Source organism: Bufo bufo, chromosome 2 (genome assembly GCF_905171765.1).
Source record: "Bufo bufo chromosome 2, aBufBuf1.1, whole genome shotgun sequence".
Classification (NCBI taxonomy): domain Eukaryota; kingdom Metazoa; phylum Chordata; class Amphibia; order Anura; family Bufonidae; genus Bufo; species Bufo bufo.
In genome coordinates this window covers 525,758,377-525,772,756 of record NC_053390.1, presented here as the reverse complement: position 1 = coordinate 525,772,756, position 14,380 = coordinate 525,758,377, and the positions used below count along the sequence as shown (strand labels likewise).

General features: G+C 47.4%; 1 protein-coding gene across 2 annotated transcripts in view; it reads left to right on the top strand.

Moving 5' to 3' along the window:
- The window catches only part of RASGEF1B (RasGEF domain family member 1B), a 54,762-nt gene extending 40,853 nt beyond the window's left edge, over positions 1-13,909 (top strand). The window contains exons 10-14 of one of the 2 annotated variants that reach the window (XM_040417936.1): positions 7,215-7,310; positions 9,076-9,171; positions 9,377-9,500; positions 10,392-10,464; positions 10,919-13,909. In XM_040417936.1, the coding sequence (XP_040273870.1) occupies positions 7,215-7,310; positions 9,076-9,171; positions 9,377-9,500; positions 10,392-10,464; positions 10,919-10,943 (414 nt within the window). In that variant the 3' untranslated portion in view covers positions 10,944-13,909. Of the gene's footprint in view, positions 1-7,214; positions 7,311-9,075; positions 9,172-9,376; positions 9,501-10,391; positions 10,810-10,918 lie in introns of those variants that run through there. The other variant, XM_040417935.1, reaches the window with a different exon arrangement.
- The last annotated feature ends 471 nt before the right edge of the window (positions 13,910-14,380 follow it).

Here is a 14,380-nt window from a genome sequence, read left to right as displayed (position 1 = left end):
TATCTGCATTTATGACTAGCCAGTATAGTCAGTGGCATATCCGTTTGGTGCATTTTTTTCTGTGATTTATATGATTATATTTTCATCCGCACAATGCTCCGTTTTGTGTAGGATGCCCTTGTGGTGCATGTGGACCGCGCCGACATCCTCCACCGTATGCATTTTTTGCTGGGGATAGTCGTTTGCTGCGGTCCACATGCGGTGCTCCCCCAATGAAAAACACGCTACAGTGTTAGGGGTTGAGCAGCTCCTCCAGAATTGCCACTATATTTCTGTGTTTTTTTCACTTTGCCATAAAGCCCAGATTGGTGCAGTCCTGCAGGGATGGTTGACCTTCTGGAAGTTTCTCCCATCTGCACACAGGATCTTCGGAACCCAGCTAGAGTTGCCATTCTTGCCAAGGCCATTCATCCCAGTTTACTTTTGTGTGGCAGCCAGCTCTAAGGAGAGACCTGGTGGTTCTAAACGTCTTCCATTTAAGAACTATGGAAGTCACTGTGCTCTTGCGAACTTTCAGTGCAGCAGAAATGTTTCTGTACCGTTCTCCAGATTTGTGGCTCTACACAATCATGTGTCTGATATCTTCAGGCAGTTCTTTCCTCCTCATGGCTTGGCTTTGCTCTGGTATGCATTGTTAGTTGTGAGACCTTATATACACAGGGCCGTGTCTTTCCAAGTCATGTCCAATCAACTGAATTTACCACAGGTGGACTCCAGTCAATAATAACATCCCAAAGATGATCAAGAGAAATGGGAGGCCCCCGGAGCTAAATTTCAAGCGTCATAGCAAAGGGTCTGAATACTTATTACCATGTGAAAGTTTCCTTTTTAATAAGTTTGCAAATCATTTCTAAAAAGGAGACTTTTGTATTACTTACCAGTAAAGTCTCTTTCTCGCTCTTCCTTGGGGGACACAGGAAACCATGGGTATAGCTCTGCTCCCTAGGAGGCGTGACACTAAGTGAAAGCTGTAAGCCCCTCCTCCATCAGCTATACCCCTCAGCCTGGAGAAGAGACTGCCAGTTGCGTGTCCAAGTAGTGAAAGATAACCACCAACCGGAAAAAAGAACTGTCGAGCCCCAACGGGGGCAACCAAGCCGGAACCACAACTGTAACCCAAATGAAGGGCGGGTGCTGTGTCCCCCAAGGAAGAGCGAGAAAGAGACTTTACTGGTAAGTAATACAAAAGTCTCCTTTTCTCGCCCATATTCCTTGGGGGACACAGGAAACCATGGGACGTTCCAGAGCAGTCCCAGAAGGGAGGGACCAGAACAAACTAGACCAACACCAGAGGCATCAATCAACTGCCGCCTGCAACACCAGACGGCCTAAAGCAGCGTCAGCCGACGCATGAGTATGCACCCTGTAGAACTTGGTGAAGGTGTGCAAGGAGGACCAAGTGGCCGCCTTGCAAATCTGCTCCGTAGAAGCCCGATTCCTCTGAGCCCAGGAAGCCCCGACCGCTCTAGTGGAGTGAGCGGTAACACCAAGGGGCGGAACCTTGCCCTTGGCGAGATAAGACTCAGTAACAGCCATCTTGACAAAACGGGCGATAGCAACTTTGGATGCCGCCATCCCTCTGCGCGACCCCTCCGGAACCACAAAGAGCGAGTCAGTACGCCTGAAAGAGCTGGTTACCTCCAGGTAAACCTTGAGCGCCCTGACAACGTCCAGGCGATGAAGCTCCCTCTCCCGCGGGTGGGAAGGGGAAGGACACAAAGAGGGGAGAACGATGTCCTCGTTCAGATGAAAGGCGGAGACCACCTTAGGAAGGAAGGAAGGAAGGGACCGGACGAAGAACCACCTTGTCCTAGTGGAACACTAGGAAAGGTTCCAGACAGGAGAGTGCAGCCAATTCGGACACCCTCCGAAGAGAGGTGACGGCTACAAGGAAAATAACCTTGCAGGACAGAAGTCGCAAGGAAACCGTCCGCAGAGGCTCGAAAGGGGAAGCCTGGAGCGCTGAGAGAACCAGGTTCAGGTCCCAGGGCGGTACCGGAGGACGGTACGGGGGAACCGCGTGAGCCACACCCTGAAGGAAGGTCTTGACAGGACCAAGGGGGGCCAGTGGGCGCTGAAACAAAATGGACAGCGCAGACACCTGACCCTTCAAAGAACTAAGGGCCAGCCCTTGGGCCAGTCCGCTCTGCAGGAAGGACAAAACGGTGGGGAGAGAAAAACGGAGCGGAGGAATCCCCAGATCGGCACAGAACCCCAAAAAGGTCCTCCAGGTCCTATAATAGATCCTAGAAGAGGACGGCTTACGGGCGCGGATCATGGTGCGGACGACGTCCGCAGAAAAACCCCTACGCGTCAGGACGGTGGTCTCAACAACCACGCCGTCAAACGTAGGGACCCTAAACGCGGGTGGAAGATCGGTCCCTGAGAGAGAAGATCTTCCCTGGCGGGCAGCGGCCAGGGCGCGTCTGCCAGGAGCAGCATGAGGTCGGCATACCAAGACCGGCGGGGCCAGTCCGGAGCGACCAGAATCACCGAGACGCCTTCCGCCGCTATCTTCCGAAGGACCTTGGGCAGGAGAGGGATGGGAGGGAATATGTATGGGCGCGCGAAGCCTCGCCAAGGAAGAACGAGGGCGTCGGCTCCGCAGGCTCCCGGATCCCTGGCCCTGGACAGATATGCGGGGACCTTGTGATTGAATTTTGAGGCCATGAGGTCCACGTCCGGTATGCCCCAACGAAGGCAAATGGCCTCGAACACCTCCGGGTGAAGAGACCACTCGCCGGGGTCGACGGTGGTGCGACTGAGGAAGTCCGCCGCCCAATTGTCCACCCCTGGAATAAAAATTGCAGATAGGGCCGGGACGTGGGCTTCCGCCCAACGGAGAATGCTGGTGACCTCCCGCATTGCTGCAACGCTGCGAGTGCCCCCCTGGTGGTTTATGTACGCCACGGCCGTGGCGTTGTCCGATTGCACACGAACTGGATGACCCTTCAGCAGATGAGTCCAGTGTCGCAGAGACAGAAGGGCCGCTCTCAGCTCCAGGACATTGATCGAGAGTTTGGACTCCGATGGAGACCAAATGCCCTGGACGGATCGGGGAGGAAACACGCCTCCCCAGCCCAAGAGACTGGCATCGGTTGTAACCACCAACCAGTTGATCGGCAGAAAGGACCTGCCCAGAAGAGGGGACTGCAACCACCAGCGGAGAGATGACCGTACCGGAGGCGATAGATGGAAGGGATGATCCAGAGACTCCGGCGATTTGTCCCAGGAGGAGAGGATCGCCCGTTGGAGAGGGCGGGAGTGAAACTGCGCAAATGGGATTGCCTCGAAGCAGGCAACCATCTGCCCCAAGACCCGCATGCAGAAGCGGAAGGACGGTCGACGGTGAAGGAGACCCTGAATCGCCCGACGGAGGGTCAGACGTTTTTCCGAGGGAAGACGTACCTCCGCCGCTTCCGTGTCTAAAAGCATTCCCAGGAAGACCAGTTGTCTGGCGGGAGGAAGGGAGGACTTGGGGAAGTTGATGACCCAACCGAATCTCGCCAGAGTCTCTAGAGTGAGATCCATGCTGGCAACCGCTTGGGAAAGGGACGGAGCCTTGATGAGGATATCGTCCAAGTACGGTAGCAGAAAAACACCCCTGGAACGGAGTAAGGCCAAAACCGGGGCCAGGACCTTGGTGAACACCCGGGGGGCTGTTGCCAGCCCAAAGGGAAGGGCGACAAACTGGAAGTGGAGGTCCCCCACGGCGAATCGGAGGAAGCGATGGTGACACCGGGCTACCGGAACATGGAGGTAGGCATCCTGTATATCGATGGAAGACATGAAATCTCCCTGCTCCAGGGAAGCCACCGCGGAACGGAGGGACTCCATCCGAAACCGTCGAAGGAAGAGAAAACGGTTGAGCTTTTTGAGGTCCAAAATGGGCCGCACCGAACCTCCCTTCTTGGGAACTACAAAGAGGTTCGAATAGAACCCTTGGAACCTTTCCTCTAGAGGAACGGGGGTAATCACCCCTCTGTCCAGTAAGGCTTGAACAGCCGCGGAGAACGCAGCCGCGCTTTTCGGGTCCCGCGGGAGCGAAAGAACCGATCTGGAGGGAAAGACGCAAATTCGATTTTGTATCCTGAGGACACAATTTCGAGAGCCCAGGCGTCGGAGATGTGAGCCATCCAGATGTCCCTGAAAAGGAGGAGCCGGCCCCCCACCCGGGTGGGTGGGGGCGCGCCTTCAGGCAGAGGATTGCTTTGCTGCGGGTGTGCGGGCAGCCTGCGGCCTGCGCCAGGAGGGCTGTGCCCGAAAAAACGGCTTCCTACGTTTATCCTGGGGAGGGGCCGAAGCGGCAGCTGTGGGGGGAGCCCCAGAGGTCCTGCGGGAGGACCGAAAACGAGACGCACCGGGGCGTCCGCGGGGGGCGCCCCTGGCTTGGGGTTGAGGGAGATGGGTGCTTTTACCACCCGTGGCCTCCGAAATAAGCTCGTCTAGGCGGACCCCGAAAAGGCGGGAACCCGCAAACGGTAGCCCCGCCAAGGAACGTTTGGAGGCAGAGTCCGCTTTCCAAACTTTCAGCCAGAGCTCCCTCCTGACGGAAACCGCCAGGGCGGAGGAGCGTGCAATAAGGGCTCCCGCATCAAGGGAGGCCTCACAAACAAAATTCCCGGCCCGAATAATAAGCTGGGCCAAGGAACGTAGGTCCTGGATGGGGACGTCCGAGTCCAACTCCTGTTCCAGCTGCGCACCCCAAGCAGAGATTGCTTTACCTGCCCAAGCAGAGGCAAAAACCGGTCTGAGAGCAGAACCGGAGGCAGCAAAAATGCCCTTGGAAAGGGTCTCCATGCGACGGTCCTCCGCTGACTGAAGAGAGGACCCGTCGGGAACAGGGATGGCCGTGTTTTTTGACAGACGGGCCACAGGGGGGTCCACCTTGGGTGGGGACGACCAGGTGGCCACGACATCGGCTGGAAATGGATAGCAAATGTCCAGCTTCTTGGGATTGACAAAACGGGCGTCCGGGCGAGCCCAAGCCTTAGACACCACGGAGGAGAAATCAGAGTGGATTGGAAAGACTTTTGAGGCCTGCCTGGGTCTGATAAAGGAGACGCTAGCTGCGTCAGAGCTAGGGGGGTCATCCTGCACCTTAAAGGTGTCACGAATATCCGAGATGAGTTGACTCATCGCTGAGGCTAGCTTGGACGGCAGGGCCGAGTCCATTTCCAAATCTGAAACCGCCAATTCACCTTCAGAGAGCGAATCCTTTGGAGAGGAGAGGCTCGTCTGGGTGCGCACGCGTGGCGGGGAGAGGGAGGCATCCGAGGAGGAGGCTCGCTCTACTCTAAGACGCTTCTGAGAGTGCCTAGCTCGGGAGGGGTCACTAAGAGGGAGTGAACCCGCTGCAGCGGCAGAAGCGGTGGACCCGGAGGGCGCGACAGTAAAAGTAGCGTCCTGCGGGGTAGGTGGCCTGTCTATTAGGCGGCCCACGACATGAGTGAGGCTTTCCACGGCCTGGGACAGGGATCTAGCCCAGTCAGGCGGGTCAGAGGAAGCAGGGAGCGACACAGCGGGCGACTGAGGCTGCGGTGGAGCTCGGCATGCAGGACAGTGCGGATCAGACTGCCCCCGGGGAAAGGGTTCCCTACAAGCAGTACAGGCATGGTACCAAGGCTTGGCAGCTGCAGAAGGGTCTGACATGGTGGAAAAAAATGTTGCCTTATGGGAGACCCCAGGGCAAAAGGAACGGAGATTACACCCAACAACAGTACTGGCACGGAGGGGGTTAACAGTCCTACCAGACCCTGCAAGCGGCAGCAGCAAGGGAAGCAGACTGAAGGAGGCTGTGGAGGAGAGGCAGCCGGCACGGGGATGAACAGCTTCAGGATCGGACGTAGAGAGGATTCCACGCAGTATGCGATGTGGAGCCCGACGAAACCGGAAGTAGCGGAGCGCTATGAAGCTCCGCCCACCCCTTGCCGCGCTGAAGAGACGCAAAGCCGCGCGCGCGCGGCAAAATGATTTTAACCCCCAAGATTGGATGAGTGCCGGCCAGCTATGGCGCCTGTTCGTGCCAAGGAAAAAACGGCCCCCGCCGCGCCTGATGTGGCAGACGGCCCCAGCCTACAGCCGTCCCTGAAGGCATGAGTTCGTGCCCTGCCGCTAATAAAGTGAATTTTTTGCCCTGACAAAGTCCCCCCCAAATGATACCCGGTAAGGTGCCGGTAAGATATGCCCGGGGGGGGGGGGGGGGGGGCTCGATGTAGCAGCAGTGGGAAGGAAGGGGAGGCTGGAGCAGCCACTCTCACCATACGCTGTCTTCGCCCTCAATCCATCCAGCAGGGTCGCCCCTTCAGCTACTGGCACCGCAGTGGCAGGAAGCCGGGGGAGGGACTTGGCGTGCGGGCGACCCTTGAGCTGGCGGGACGCAGGGGAGCGAGGCTGCCCTGGTCCACCTTGTCTTCTGTGGGGGAGGCGGCAGTGCGGAATTACCGGCACTGGCGCAACTCAACCCCGGGAGAAACAGAGGGGTCTAATGCGCCTCTGTTGTCCCTGTAAGTAGAAAAAAATCGAATTAAAACAACAAATAACGCAAAAAATAAAAAATTATAGGAAAACAACCCTGCATAAGCAGGGGGTGTCTTGCCTCCTTGGACACTAAGCAAAAACTGGCAGTCTCTTCTCCAGGCTGAGGGGTATAGCTGATGGAGGAGGGGCTTACAGCTTTCACTTAGTGTCACGCCTCCTAGGGAGCAGAGCTATACCCATGGTTTCCTGTGTCCCCCAAGGAATATGGGCGAGAAATTCCCTTTTCCTTTGTGGTATTGAGTGCATTGATGGGGAAGAGTTGATGATTTTTTTTTTTTTTTTTTTTTTTTTTATTTCTGCACAATGTCACGATACAATTAAATAGTCGGAAGACTTTCCAAATGCACTGTGCGGACTATGAGTCCCTACACTGCTTGCTCATAGCCAAACAGCAGTGAAGGGGCACAGTGCTTAGCTGCATGCTTCTGCCCTTATTCTTAGTAATTAGTGGGGGTCCGGGTGCTTAATTGTAATTTAATTGGGAATCAAAAATCAATAGTATGTCATACTTGGATAAATCTGCATTAAATCATTAAATCTTCTGTATTCTATTCCAAAATGAAAGTGTTTAGGGGGAATGTAATACGCTTACTCTTCGCAGGTTAATCTTGATTTTAATTTTATATATATATATTATATTATATAAATTATTTATTTATTTTTTGGTCCTACAGCATCAAATGGATCCTTCAAGCAACTTTTACAATTACAGAACAGCTCTGCGAGGAGCAGCTCAAAGGTCCCTAACTGCTCACAGCACCAGAGAAAAGGTATGTTGACTAAACTGCTCAGCAGACAAGTACTGCGAGTACATGCAGGTGGCACTATGGCTTATTTAGATATAGGTTTGTCATAGGGGAAGGTAATACATGTGGACAGTATATTTTTCAGTTGTTTGAAGTAATCCTTGTATCTGTTAGCCACCCTTTAAGAGCTTGGGAAAGATCCCTGATGCCCATTTGGTATTCTGGAAAATATAATTAAGAATGTGACTGACCCAACCGTCATTGATTGTCGCATCCCAGTAACAGCCAAGCACATCTCAATAACAGGCAGGCAAATCCACTGCAAATGAAAACGCTTGATCTGACTGCCAACATGTACAAGATCATTTGCCAAGCTTCCGCATCCTTAAATCATCAGTTTTATAGCCTGCATTATTCAGTAGCTGTAAGGAAGCATACTAATCTTGCAGTGATGTCACAGCATCTTGTTGTAGTTCAGGCACCACAATTGTGGAAAGCTAATTCGAAATTTCTGAGTATCTGTAAACTTTCCAGCATGTCCTTTTCCTGTATGGATCCTCCAGTGCTGGAATTGGGGTGAACTGCACTATGTAAGAACAGGGGTCACCCAGATTTATAGAAGTACTTGGCTTGCCAGAATGATTTACCTTTTTATTCCCATCTAGTAGTGTGCTTGTTTAGATTAGTGCTATGCAAAGTGGTTCCCGTCATTGAAGGTTATGTGCACCACTTTAGATGTTGGGAACTTGCAAGGGTGGTTAAGCTAGTTGCCCCTACCTCCCAGTTATAGCCTCTTCTTATAGTCTGGTGTTACACCATTATGAGCATTAACCTTCTACTTGAATCCCCAAAACCATCCCTTCCAGTCCACTGCTGATTGGAGGCTGGCGTTAAGACCTTGCCTCACATAAGTTACCAGACATGAAGTTGGCTTCTACTTTCTTATGGTATAGTAATGTTGTAAAACATCTTAGAACCTTCTAATACAATACATCGCAGGACCCCAGAGGCTATGATACAATGTGCAGCTCCATGTGAGCGCATGGCAAATACCCCCTCAGCTGAGAACCTAGGTTGTCGAACAGCTGAATACCAGTAGTTCATAGATATGGTAATGCATTTTATTTTATTATTTCAGGTATGCATATAAAATGCCACTGCAGGGTTAAAAAAAACAACTCCCAGCATTTTTTTCTGCTGACAAACACTCTGTGTAAAGCATAGACCTATTTATATTCACAGCTTATAAATTAACAAGCCTGTCAGGCTGGCAACTCTGCTTTTTACTTATAAATAAAGTATCCACCTTTAGCAAATGGGTTTTATAATCACAAAAATGCTGTGCCCATCCATTTCTCTGCTAGAGTTTGGCGGGCAGCCAAGTTCCTTGCCATCCCGCATCCATTTAGGAAGGTCTGCTCAGTGATGTAGCATGTTACTGTCTTGCTGACCTTCTTCGTAGACTGAATGTTATCACAGAGGATATCCCTTGTTTGTTTGATTTGTTCATTTCGATCTGATCTTTCAGTCTAAGGTCTATGGGATTTATTGTCATTAATTGGAGATTAAAAATGATCCAGCAGGTTTTAATGTCAGGAAATTGCTTATCCCTGCCCCCATTGCATTAAATGAGAGGTGATTTTTCGAGTCCACATGAAATCTAGTTATAACTGTAGAGTTATGACGTCAGTGCCACTGAAATACTGTACATGGCTAGCTTAGGAGGGAGAATTGCTTTCAATGAGTCGTTTCTCATTGTCTAGAATAATGGATATATTTTTCTCTCTAGATTGTGATCCCATTCTGCAGTTTGCTGATCAAAGACCTCTACTTTCTAAATGAGGGCTGTACCAGTCGCCTTCCTAACGGTCACGTCAATTTTGAGGTATTTACTTAACAATATACTTTGTGTGTGGCCCTCATTCAGTTGTTTTATAGGAAGTGATTGAGATATGCAGGAATTCTATTTTTTTATGAATGGTTCTTGGGTGGTTTCCTTTTAACAAGTCAGTCTTGTATGTTTTGATGTGTTGTATTTTTTTATGATCATAAATAGATTCTGATGTTAGTCATGTTTTCTTACCCTTCAGAAATTCTGGGAGCTGGCAAAGCAAGTCAGTGAATTTATGGCTTGGAAGCAAGTTGAGTGCCCCTTTGAAAAAGATCGAAAAATTCTGCATTATGTCCTGACTGCTCCTATATTCAGTGAAGATGGTATGAGCTTTGGGCACCATTAAGTACATCAGTCTGGAAAGTTTATTTTACTGATAAAGGGGTTGTCCAAGCTAAAAGAAGCAGCACTTACCTGATAAATCCCTGCCACTCCAGGACCACCACTCTGGTGATCCCTGGTGGTCTTTGGTTACTGGGCTGCAGCAGTGAAGTCACTTTGACAACACGTGACCACTGCAGCCAAGCACTGTAGCCAGTGTTGTTGACCTGTTGGTGTCAACAGGGATTTAACAGGTATGTAATACTCTCTTATATAGTGCTGACATATTCTGCAGCGCTTTACAGACGTCATCCATCACTCACTGTCCCCAGTGGAGCTCACAATCTAAGTTCCCTATCCGTATAGAGTACCCGGAGGAAACCTATGCAAACATGGGGAGAACATAAAAACTCCATGCAGATCTTGTCCTTGGTCAAACTAACCGAAGACCCCAGCACTGCAAGGCACCAGTGCTAAATTTATAACATTTTCTTCCTTTGCCTTAATTTTTATGATCTTGGACAACTGTCTTTTTAAACAAATTAATTTTAGTGATTCTCCTATTCCAAAGGTGTAGCCATGTATGGGAGTAGTAGTTATCAATGTGCTACAGCATCAGTCATGAGTCTTTAATGGGGGTCTTCCCACAGTTGACATATCACACCTATCCATAGAATGGAGTAGTGATTGAGCATATTCCTTTAGTGCAAGATAAGGATGCTTACAGCAAATGTGCTGTGTGAATAGCTAGATTTCCATGTGCACCTTCTATTACAGGGTTATTCCTTCAAGTTTCATCCAATACGCTACTATGGTTGTTATGACAATGGGCAAAATGTGTTTGCGAATTAGACGTATGGAATTAATTGCTCCACTCTCCCTTTTGCCTGCAGGTCTTTATCTGGCTTCCTATGAGAACGAGGGTCCTGAGAATCACATTGAAAAAGACAGATGGAAAACTATGAGGTGTGTGTCAAAGGCCATGCCATCTATCAATCAAGGGTGCATTTCTTTTTACTCTGGATGCTCACAATCATAAAAATATTTGCAAACTTTAGTGATTGAAATGCTGACTAAGGCTTTGTTCACATCTACGTCCAATTCCTCCACCGCAGATTTATTTAAAATCTCACAGACCCCTTAAAAGTCAATAAGGTCACTGTCATTTTCCATCACTGGCGACGTTTTCTAGGCCAGAACAGAAAACTGGGGCATAAAACGACGCAGGCCTAGATGAAAATTGTGTATTTATTTGTTATTTATCTTTTAACTTATTGTTTGTATATAATAAAATTTTCTATTTTCATGGTTCATTGTGTGGAGTCTTCAGTTGCGTATTACTGTATATTTCTATAATGTGGGAATCCTACTTGTACTGATTTTTCCCTTACACTTACCATCTTTTGTTAATTTCTTCCAGGTCAGCACTTTTGGGCAGAGTCTAATGTATGAAGTCAGTGCCATGAATTGACCATTATTTATGGACACAGTGGGATTTGAATGATGGGTGCATTGGAAGCAGCTGAGGCTTTCTAGCAGAGCAGACATGAATCAAGACCGCTCGAGGGCAGGCACATTAAATGAATCACAACTGGCTTGTCTGCCCAGCCTGCTTAGGACAGACAATGACTTGATGTTTCACAGTCGCCCCTATGCTGACTTTTCTTTCTTCAGTCGCGTATAGATTCTTTACCGGGTTTCACATCGTGCTTATCAACCCTACCCAGCTATCTCACCATGTACAGTGCTGGTCAAGACAAGGAGTACTTAAAGCGGAAGATGGAAATTAATATTAAAAGAAAAACACTGGCTGGCCGGGGTCTGTTAACGTGTTGATTTGTGGTCTAAAGCTTTTAGTTTACCGCTGGATGGTAAACTGAACAGTGGGACTCACTGGACATTTAATAATATTCCTGTATGTTATCGTCCAGAGCTAAAGCCTATTTCTGGGATCTAGGCTGCAGCCGGACACAGTATGTGTGTACATGGACACAAGCCGGTTTACAGTATTTTTCCTTGTTTTTTTTGCGATTTGCTTGTATATTCTTTATTTTTGGATTTTCTTATTTATTGCAGCAAGGGTCTGTACAGAACATTTTGGTACAGAGCAAGTTGTGCACTGACTGTATATCGGGAAAAAGGTTTTTTTTTTTTCCCCCCTCCTCTTCCACTTTGTATGAATGCATTTTTATATGTAACCTTTCTACCACTTTTCCATTTTGTTCTACAAGCAACCTCATAGCTGCAAACATCAGCTTTGTCCTCCAAGATGCTGCATTTAGGCACTGAGATTTCAGGAAATACATACGCATGTTTTCTCAAATAACTGGGCAGCAATGAATCGCAACAGATTCCATGCTTAACTGCTGTGAAGAGACGTTTGTAGTTTCTCGTAAAGAAAGTCTATTTTGCTATGAACTGAAAAGTTTCAAGTAAGAGCATTGCTGTAGTGTTAGAAATGCTAATAATGCAGATTTCTACGACATGATCATGTCTGTTTACTAGTCTTCCTCTATTGATGTGACTGTCCTGTGACGAGGACTAATGGACCATTATACCTCATGTATTTCTCTTTGCAATGTGCAGACTCCTCCTGACATTGGAGTTCCCTGTTGTATACTTTTTTTTTTTTTTTCAGTGTAATTTTCCACTTCACTGATGGATAGGTTACTTTGTGCATGTGCCGTATAGGAATGCTAAAAACTGTGAACTAGACAGCGATAATAAATATGTGATAATATACAAGTTTTGTTGCAAGCGTGTAAAACTGATGGATGTGTTTTGGGATACTAAAAAGGCCAGGGGTTAATGCATTGGACTCCATATATATCTTGTCATTCGTCTTAGTTGAAGCAGAAGGGTTTACAGCGCAGCGTGAGACAAGACATGGCAAGATGGGGATCCTTAATGAATTCAGTGATGTGACTATAAATCGTGACCTCCATTCCTTTATGAAAGGGAAATAATTTATCATTGCATTTTCGCATTTATGGCATAAAGTCAATGAAGGACGATGAAAAAGCAAAATGTGGATAGAATTTGTGAATACGCTGATATTACTGGCGGATTTGTTTTTACTTTTTCCAGTAGAGCTCTAGAGCTTCCTATTGCTAGGGAATGACTTGCTTCATGATATTTCAAAGACATTTGTTAGAATTTGCATAATCAATTTTAAAGACCTTTCCTACTGCTGGGAAATGAATATTCTGACAAACAGCTGCTGAGACCAGACATTAGGCACCTTCTCACTACTACGCATGAATACATTCCATGATCTCTAGAGAAGGGCACGTCTGTGTCCTGGATTGAAACTGCACCAGGCATACAGGCTCTGTATCTCGGATGTGTGCGATCTGTCAATATCAGTGCCCATCATTATTGAATGATATACTCCTTATTGCTGAGGGGTCTTTCTATGCATGAAAGTAACTTTTTTTTATTTTATTTTTTTGTCCTCTCTGGAGAGAAAAAATTGATTTTATAGAGAAGATGCAGATGAACTTGACCTCAATGTGAAAAGTATACAATATAGTGTAGCTTAGAGCAATATCTATCTGCATCCTTTGTGAGATTATGATTTGGGCATAATTATCACATGGACAGTAAAATCAATACCTACATTCATGCTAACAAAAGTAAGATCAACACGAGTTGTTGGACTAATTTTTAATGATGTAAAATTCTAACTGATATATTAGGACAATTTTCATTTTCTTTTTCTTTTCATGTGGTATAATTTGTGCCCTCTGGCTCCACATACAGGACATCTGTAGGAAAACCTTATATTGAAGCCCAAGTCATATGACTTGCCTTTAAAGGATTGCCTTCACTTTAAGGACTCCGTTCTAAAGGTAGGTGCAGGTCCCAGAGGTGGGACCTCCACCTATCAGACACTGGGGGCATATCTTGGCGATATTCCAACAATGTTTGAGGTGAGACAACCCTTTTAAGTCTTTGGACAATGGGAGCTTCTGACCAACTTGTAGAAAGGGTGAAAACCACACAAAAATGTACAGTTTAGCATATGATCACATGTGGCAGATAGTCTGCCACTGAATTTCGGGCAGAAAATCCGCAATAGAATACATAACCAGCAAAGTGGATGATATTTTTCCAAAGTCTCATCCATGCTATCAGGGGGGAAATACACACCAGAAATGAACCTACAACAAAATGGGTAAAAAATTCAGCAAAATCCACAGCAAATCTGCTTGCAACAGGTGAAGCAGATCGGATACAGAATTTAATTTTTGTCCAGTTTTCTCTGCTGGACGTGAAGAAGCATTCCATAATTCTGGAAACGGGTCTCTAGTTCAGAGAGTAAATCGTATGTGTGTATATATCATTGTAATGTATTTTGACTTGCTTATAAAACACATTTATAATTTATGTAGTTGAAGCAAACTGTAAATAAAAGTGTACCACATTGTGTATAATTTAGATTGTATTTCTGTGTGTAATTGAGAGAATCTGCTCTGGTTTAGCCACCTGTTCGTAGACCACTTCTATGCATTGGTACTTTATGATAATTTGAGAATGAGCTTATTCACACTAGATCTCGAATATCAATGTGGAGATTCTTTATATTTAAGGAAATTTTCATTGCTCCTTCTGGTGGGAGCCATACCTCTTCTGGTGAAACAAAGTATGGGGTAGGGATATTAGGAGTCTAGTGTGCTCGCTTGAATAAGCACTGGGAGGATAGACGTTAGTAGAAGCTACTGTGCCTTTATGAAGGTCTGTTTGTCTTAATTTCATGAGAATGCGGTTCTCTAAAAAAGTGATCGAGTACACAACCTCCATAAACCCCTCTATATAAATAATGATCTAAAACACAGTTTGATTTAGTCGTAACTATGGAACATAGGTGGTTGTCAAAAAA